This window comes from Neltuma alba, unplaced genomic scaffold (assembly GCF_004799145.2).
Source record: "Neltuma alba isolate B1F8T4 unplaced genomic scaffold, ASM479914v2 tig00011654_pilon, whole genome shotgun sequence".
NCBI lineage: Eukaryota > Viridiplantae > Streptophyta > Magnoliopsida > Fabales > Fabaceae > Neltuma > Neltuma alba.
This window is the reverse complement of record NW_021636301.1, coordinates 69,157-77,796: the sequence shown is the minus strand read 5'-3', so window position 1 is coordinate 77,796 and position 8,640 is coordinate 69,157. Positions and strand designations below refer to the sequence as shown.

Here is an 8,640-nt window from a genome sequence, read left to right as displayed (position 1 = left end):
GCACGCATTGGTGTTTAGATACCATTCCTAATCAGGATTTTGGGTTCCCATTTCTCACCAAACAAACTTATTTTAAGGTTTTCATATTCTCAACTACATTATCACGCCTCTTTTCTTCAGCTTCGGTTCTAATGTGTCTAGCTATTCTTAACTCTTGCTACTTAGAGGAAAAATTTCTCAAATCTCTACCCACAAAGTTGATTTTGGGTCTTTCCTCACTTGTCATCTCCATAGTAGGCATGATGGTGGCCTTTCTTTCCACCATTTATCTTACGATGAATCATACAAACTACTCATGGAGTCTCCTCCCTGTTATTATGCTTACAAGTGTTCCTATATTCCTCTTCGTGCTCTCACAATTCCCTCTTCCTCATCATTCTGTTTTTGCGACAGATGGGAGTACTCGAATACATACCCAAGCACAGAAGTTCTACGTGATTTTTCCAATGTGTATTTTCTTTTTCAGGAATATAATGGTATCTAAATACTAATATGTACAATTTTACTGGTCTTCTTGAATACATATTCAAAAACTAGTCTTCTCAAATACATATTCAAGAACTAAACTTTTTGTTATTGTCTCATATACGAATAGAGAGAGTTGATGTTATATACAATTTTGATTTTGTGAAAGTGAAAAATTCTAATATGCATTGTTTGTTACTTTTTTTTGTTGTGTGCACAGCAGATGTGAGAATGGAGAAGAAGGTGAGCAAGAAGAGTCACTAAATGAGGATTGTGAAGATGAGGTGGGAGAGTCAAGAAGTGAGGAATTTGGAAGTGAGGAAATCGAATGTGAGGAGGAAGAGTCAATAAGTGAAGAATGTGGAAGTGAGGAGGAAGTAATGAGGCCCAATAAGAAACAACCCTTCTTGATGTTCAGGTAAACAGCTCTCTATAATATATTCAAGAATTAGAGCCATTCTCGATGTTTGGCTAACCGGCTCTAATGCTTACTAAAGTCGATTTCACCTTAACAATGGAGATTTTTTATTCACCGTCTTCCTCACGACCTTCGCTACTGGAATTTGCAATTCGTTTAGGTTTCCAATGCTTGCAAAATCAAATTGCTCTTCTAAAACAAGAGAGACAGAGTATGAAAGAAAACAAAAGTAAAATTTTAAAGTAAGGTTGTTAACTTTCCAAATCAAGACAACTTTCCTTGCACAAATTTGTTGTCTTTTCCTTTACCAGATGCTAGTGTTCCCAATCGCACAAACAGGTGGGGTTCTGGTGCTTGCAGAATGGGCGCACGAGCTCGGTTCGTTTTTTCCCTTATTTATATTATCTATTAATTTTAATCCTCTTAGCCGTGCTGATGTGGACTTATAAAAAAAAATTTCTTAACAGAAGTTAGGGGATCCGTTGGAATTGGGTTCAATTGCATAAAAAAAATAGATGATGGGTAAAATTGTACTAAAAAAAGATTGGGATGGTGGGTGCTTCTGGGAAAAAAAAATTTGGGTATTAGGTGTTTTTTATTTTTTATTACATGCCTTTTAATAACACCTCCCTAATTCCCTTTCCCCTCAACGCTCGTGTGGGCCGTAGGGTCTCACTTCTTTCTTTTCTTCAGGTCACTGTCGGCTTTCCCTTTCTCTGGCTTTCGGCGTTCCTTCCTTCCCACGCTGGCACACCCCTTCCGCTTCGCCTTCGTCTTCTACTCTTCCTCTTCCTTCCAGTTCTTCACTTACCCTCGCCTTCGTCTTCCTCAATCCAGCAGCCGCCCAGATCGAAGAGTCGAAGTGGAGGGAGTTCACCTTTCAGTTAGCTCGTGTCGGACATGGACGGCAGCTTGAAGCTCGAACTCGACGGGCGACGGCAACTTGAAGGCTTGAAGCTCAGAAATCGGCGCCTCTAGTGAGTTATTTCTGGCTTTCTTCTCGGTCTCCAACTCAGATGACTGCTGATTACTTGCCCAATTTTTACAGTGTGGTTATAGATTTTTTCTGCTTGTCTAATGAACTTCCTCGCTGTTTTGAGTGGCTTAAGTTAAGTGAATATTTCTTAATTACTACTCTTGCTTTCAGACTAAAGATTGTGCTTCCATTTTCTTGATTTAGTTTACTAGTTTCCTTTCTTCCTTATGATTGTTGTCTGAAATAGATTAGTGTGAAAGAAAAATGCATGTTTGAGAAATGGGAATGGAGTTTTTCATTGGCTGAGATTCTGATTCTGGATTTCTGGTTCTTAACGTTTCTTTATACATTTGTTCTTTTTGGTTCTTAATTAATGATTGTAGTTAGTTAAGTGTGGTTTTTCATTTACTTGGTTATAAAATACCTGTTTCTAGTCTTTTCTTTGGTATTTGTTATTGATTTGTACTGTGGGAGAAAATGAGCAATACAAAACAAAACAAACAGGCCCAGAGGTGCGCTGCTGTCCGTTCGCCGTCGGTGTCTTCTTTTCCTTTTGTTGCTACTCGCCACCGCTCTCTCCTTTCCTTCTCCTCAGTCGACTCTGTCTTGTGTGTGAGCGAGCAGCTCATGGTGATTTTACTCTCACCTTGGTAGAGTTGGGTAGGTAGTTCGCTTCTTGCTTCTTCTTTCCCTTGTTGTGTCTTGGTGATTCGATTGAAGTTGGTTTTGTGCTGTGTGCTCCTCGGTTCTTCAGCGTCTCTGTTTCGCTCACTGGGTGTGCTCTTTGTTTTTCTTCTTCTCCTTCTCCCTTAGTCGTTTTCTGCAAGTGTTAAGCTTGAATCCTTTATTTTTATTTATTTTCAATTTTATTGTCCTTTGTGGTCAATGCTGCAGAATGTTGGGTATAGGAGGAATGGATAGGATTTGGGTGTTTGAAGGAGGAAGGAAAAACTCGTCTGATTAGTGAAGAAGATGATTGGAACCTAAATAGAGGATTTGATTATTGTTTGCAGAAACTCATGCGTTTTGAAGTCTTGAAGTTAGCTTGTGCATACTAACTGTTTTTTAAAATGCCTCTAGAAGAGAAAATACATGCTTACCCGTTACTATTGAAGGGAATTATGATTTTAGTTAGACTTCATTATGTAATACTTAATTCTATGTTGATATGTAAAGATCAGAAGTATAGTCTTTAAAGTTGCTAGAATTGATATCTTTTTAGATTCTATCCAAAGTGTCCATACATTTTATTTCTTCCTTAATGTTTTCTGGAGAAACTTTAGAAAATGTCATGTGAAAGTTGTTGAAAGGAGACTATATGCGAAAGAAGGTTATTGGAACTATTGAATGTTTGGGATACCTTTTATGACTCTATTGTTTGACTACTTGATCTTGATCTCCACAAGTGTTTACAAGTGATATGCAAGGATCAAATGTGCCTTTATTTTGTGGATTAGAGTGCTTGAAAGACAAATCCATGTGGAATATAATCAGAAAAAAACCGGACCATCTTAATTGAAATCTCTATTTGATATCTTTCAAATATATATTATATATATTGCCTAAAGTATTTTGTGGTGCATTCAATACTTGAAGTATTTTTTTCAAGTACATCCAACGCCCTAAAGTATTTTTAGTACAATTCTACGCTTAGTAATTCCCTTTATGATGTTAGATGCATCTGGAAACATATTTCAAGGTTCTTGATGCGCCTTAACTCGCCAATATTATTTGAAATGTTTCATAACATTTAATTGAGGGTCTAGCATTTATTAGGTGCAAAGATGGATACCTTTCAGAAGCCTCCTGGCTTCATATCTAGTAAGAAAAGGTAAGGTCTTCAGTACTGATGCAATTACTGAAATGGAAGACTGGGAAGGAAGGCGTCAAAAGTTGGGTACTTTTTAAGCAATCTTCACCTTATAAAGCCTTTCCCCTCTCCTTATGAAATTTTATAATATTTACTGTATAAGATGGCTTAGATAGTCTTATTATTCATCATTCAATTGGCTCTATGCGTTAAATTTCACATGTTATTTTTGTTGACCTCTTAGATCATTCCTATTATTTTGTGATTTTTCAATTTTGATATCTGCAGGCACTAATAGCTGGTTGAAAGGGAAAGCCCAGGTTTTGTCCATTTCAACTTCCCAATGTAAGTTTTGCTACATTTCGACTTTCCAATGTAAGTTAAAAGGAATCTATGTATATTTTGATTTGATACCTGATTGATTAATTGCCTGATTGTATAGTACATAAATGATGATATGTGTAGTTGTCGTTGAAATGATTTCTGGTTTTGCATGCCGTCTCTGAAACACTTGAACTTTGTTCATTTCTTATAGTTTTGTACTTTTGATGAGAGAAAGCTTTCAAAGCATTATTTATTTATATTTCTTTGTTGGGAGAAGGTTAAAGGAGCAATGTACATTATGGTGATTAAACAATTCATTTGAAACTATCCAAATAACTTTTGGGCTGCATACTCTGCTCCTTTTTTGTTTATGCCCATTTTCTTTCCTTTTTCTTTGGACATATGAATTGGATGACTACACCTTGATTCAGTTTCACTTTGTTGATATTCCACATGTAGCTTACAGTTCGAGGCTAATCTTGACCTATGGATTTTTTTGGGCGTTTAAATGCACTATAGTTATAGGTTGCAGGCTGTTGATAGCTATTTCTCCTCAAATTTCATGGCTTGGAATGCATGGTTAGTTTATATTGTCTATGTCATCTCAGGAATTGTGATGACTATTGGTTTGGTCTCTGTGCCAAGTACTGGCTTGAGTGATTATGGAGCACCTCGGCTTTTGATGCCATATTTAGTGATTTTTGAGGCGAAAGAATAATTATTATTGTTTACATGATAAAAAAGGAAATACGATATTTTTTTTCCCTTTTGATTTAGGTCAGATTTACAGATTGCTACTGAAGTAAATGTTATTTCCCTACTTTAAGTATGCAGTGATAGTAATATTGATAGTGATATTGTGGCTCTATTGCTGTGCATGTATGTTGCATATCTTGATCAATGTTTTATAGTTTTATATATTTTATTCATGTATTCTAAGATACATGCATCTTACCTGTTCTCCCTTGGTTGTAAATTTTGAACTTAGTGATATCTTTCTAGGACAATGTTTCTGCACTTTTTCAAATTACTTCTATTTGTCCTCATTAAATTATTTTGGAAGTACAGGATGAATCATTATTAATTTGGATATCAAGTAGCAGAGAAAGATGTCTAAAGTTATCTTCTGTCTCGAGAATTATTCCTATAAAAAGAATTGTGAGATCTCTACATGTCTATTGCATAATGCAACTGCTTTATTTTTCTGTAGTTCAATCTAAACTAACTGATTTCCATATATAATATGATTTGATGACTTACTCATGTTTTTTGTTTACATCAATTCTATGGTAGGATATTTTCAACATTGTTTGTGTCCCGAGAAGGATTTGTCTTTTTCACGTATTTACGACAACATAAAGAGATTACTTGACTTGGTTGGTGCTGGGTTTAGCATTTATAAGTATGAATATCTTATCACTTTATTGCTTCGTATATTTGCAAGGATAAACCTGGGGCAGAAGGTTGGGTTGCTCTCCTCGAATCATTGCTCCCTTTTGGTCAAGGTGGGCAGTCCAAAACTTACAGATGGAGTGATGTGGGGGCCTCTGTCTTGAACAAGAGGAAACGTGGACAGAGGAGATCCAAAAATTGAAGAAGCTTAGTCCTGATGGGAAAATCTCCAGTCAAGAAGGATTGAAGCATATTGGAGAAAGAATGAATCTTTTGTCTTTGTTTGGAACTTGCCAGGATGAACTTTCTATCAAGTGTTACGGGTGAATGAGAATGCTGATTGATTGGAGACCGGGATGTTTCTGCGTACAATAAATATGAGTAACAGTAGATTTTATGGTACACCATCTCTCCAATGCCTTGTGCGAAACTTCTCACTCTGGTCTATGAAGAAGGATCCGGATCTTGAATCAGCTCTATCTCGCAATCACCGCTGGATTGTTAATAATCAAATCAAGAACATTATCCTTCGATATCCTAAGCAGGAGATACCTGTGAAAGTTCTTCAGAAGAAATTTAAGAACCTTGATCTCCAAGGCAAAGCTCTCAATTGGATAAAAAAATATCCATGTTGTTTTGAGCTTCATCTCCATGGTGATGAATATCACTGTAGACTGACAAAGCAGATGATGCATTTGGTAGAAGAAGAAGAATCTGTTAAAGACATGCAGGAAACAATATTTGTTAGGAGGTTAGCAAAGTTGTTGATGATGAGTGCAAATAAGAGACTTAATGTTGTCAAAATTAATGAGCTGAAGAGAAATTTTGGTTTTCCAGATGATTATTTAATCAGAATTATTCCTAAGTATCCAGATATGTTTCGGATTGTTAATTATAGTGGAAGACGAAATGCAATGGAAATAGAATTGGTATCTTGGAACCCTGATTTGGCTATTTCTACAGTTGAAGCATCTGCTCAGAAACAGGGAACCCACCCAAGTTTCACATGCTTATTACCTTCAACTTGGGTGAAATCTTGGGAAAGATTTAATGAATTTAATTCAAGCCCTTATATTTCACCTTACATGGATCCAAAAGATTTGGTGGAAGGATCAAAGGAGATGGAGAAGAAGACAGTAGGTTTGCTGCATGAATTGTTATCATTGACTCTCTGGAAGAAGGCCTCAATTGTGAAACTGAGTCACTTTAGGAGGGAGTTTGTTTTACCAGATAAGTTGAACATTTTATTGCTCAAGCATCCTGGGATTTTTTACGTTTCAAATAAGTATCAAATTTATACAGTTCTGCTTCGAGAGGGATATAATGGCTCTGAACTCATTTATAAAGATCCTTTGGTATTGGTGAAGGACAAATTTGGGGAACTGATGCAGGAGGGACTTCATGAATATAATCAGAGGCATCGCTTAATGAATTTGGAGAAGAAGAGAAAGAATGGCCTTCCTTTGGCTAGAGTAGATAAAAGAAAGGATAGAAGAGCTGGAATTTCTGACTCGGAGAATCAGGGAGATAAACTGGGGGCTTTGCATGACCCAGAAGAAAGAAAACGGTTCTATAAAGTTCTGTTTGATGATGATGCTTCATGAAATCTACATAGGTATGCACATTATGGATTTGATCCATTAATTATCTACTCATTTAGTTCTGGTAGATATTGATATTTCCTTTCAACCAACTTATGGATGCTTATAATAGATGTTTTAAATCAGATTGTGAATTAGTCAAATTATTAGGCTTTTTGTTAGCAATGCATTTTGATTTACTTTGTCTGTCTTCCTTAATGTGATTTGAAGACTTGTCCACCAAATTCTTATTTTATTTTCCTATGGGAAATGATGTGAGAGGGGGACAGAAAAATTGTGAACTTTCTTTCATGTGGAGTAGAATATTTCCTGTAAGTGATACAAGGTATCTGAATTTGGCTGTTGTGCTATCTAATACTTCAAATTAGCTATTGTCCTGTGGAGAACTAGATGCCTCCATTCTCAAAGTGGTGCCTGCTGAAAGGATTGTGGGTTATAAAACACTTTTCCTTGGCCAAATTTGCACCATCCCCCTCTTATTTCTTTATTGTATGGTTAATAGGACTCGTTTCTCATTTGGTAGAGAATGAAGAGTTGCAAGCAAAGATGAGAATAAGAAATCTTCCTTAAAAAAGGTACTACATTTAAATACAACAACATGAACTAACTTTTGTGTAATAAAATAAAAACTCTCCATTCCTTTTGGATATGTAATGAATCCCTTTAGGAGAAGCCACATTGGCACACCAAATGGAAGCCATGAAAACAGTAGTTTTTTTCATGACTAATCTCGGGGCAATGATATATTCTATATATATCATTTAATAATGTATAATCTATCATTGCTCTGAGGTTTTACTCTCTTTGCTCTTGTCAAGTTGCTATATTCGGTTTTACATATTATGTTGATGTCTCCCTGATTTTAGGTATGATTTGACATACTGTATATTGGAGCAATTGGACGGGGGATAGGCATGGAATTTGATGGCAAGTCCATTGACCCACTTCTGTTTGTCTCCCCAAAAATCTATGAAAGAAAGCTGGGAAGCAATTTTCTATTGATGTGCACTAGTGTTACGGTTGCTCGATGCCGGGTTGATGTGCTCGAGAGGCATTGACTCCTGCCAAACACTCGTTAAACAGCGACTTCGATGCTGTTAGCATCGATCAATGTGACCATTTGAGGTACCTTGTAGTGTGGTTGTATGGCTATTAGTGGATCGCAGCTTAGAAGGCCATCTCCCATATTAACAGAACTATAAAACCTGGCATTAGAAAATTGGGCCATATAAAATCTTCTGAAAGAGCCTCATTTGGTTCCTTAGAATAAGAAAGTAAATGAAACTTTTCAGATAGTTTTTGCTTTGGATCCTTTCTTTGTGAATTTGAGGTCGTGCTCCTCTTGTTTTTCGTTAGTCGCTCCTTTAATTGACTTTGTACTTATTTATTTATGATGTGAGCCATTATGACTTTTTAAATATTTTAATGTGAAGAAAATTCACACATGCATGCTTTGCCCAACTAAACTTTAGAAAGGAAAGGAAAAGAAAGGAAAAGAAAAAGAATTATTGATCTAAACTCTGCTGCAAGTCTTTTTCTAGATGCTATGATATCTGAAAAATAAAATAATTATAACTTCTGAAATGACCCAAGTTTTTTGGAGTTACATTTATTGCATTATAGCTTGGCAACAAATATGAATAGAGTAAATTTG

General features: G+C 36.1%; 1 protein-coding gene across 10 annotated transcripts; it reads left to right on the top strand.

Annotated features, from left to right (window-relative positions):
* Positions 1-1,575: 1,575 nt before the first annotated feature.
* Positions 1,576-8,431, top strand: LOC114716403 (protein WHAT'S THIS FACTOR 1 homolog, chloroplastic). Of its 10 annotated transcripts, XM_028901406.1 has the most exons (6): positions 1,576-1,860; positions 2,364-2,519; positions 3,958-4,014; positions 4,513-4,572; positions 5,438-7,000; positions 7,853-8,431. In XM_028901406.1, the coding sequence occupies exon 5, from the start codon at positions 5,742-5,744 to the stop codon at positions 6,987-6,989; it is 1,248 nt and encodes a 415-aa protein (XP_028757239.1). In that variant the 5' UTR covers positions 1,576-1,860; positions 2,364-2,519; positions 3,958-4,014; positions 4,513-4,572; positions 5,438-5,741; the 3' UTR covers positions 6,990-7,000; positions 7,853-8,431. The 10 variants fall into 10 exon arrangements, 8 of the variants coding, with proteins under 8 accessions (XP_028757239.1, XP_028757238.1, XP_028757236.1 ...); XR_003737622.1 differs by adding an exon at positions 7,510-7,561 and having other exon boundaries at positions 3,958-7,000; XR_003737621.1 differs by adding an exon at positions 7,489-7,561 and having other exon boundaries at positions 3,958-7,000.
* Positions 8,432-8,640: the final 209 nt, after the last annotated feature.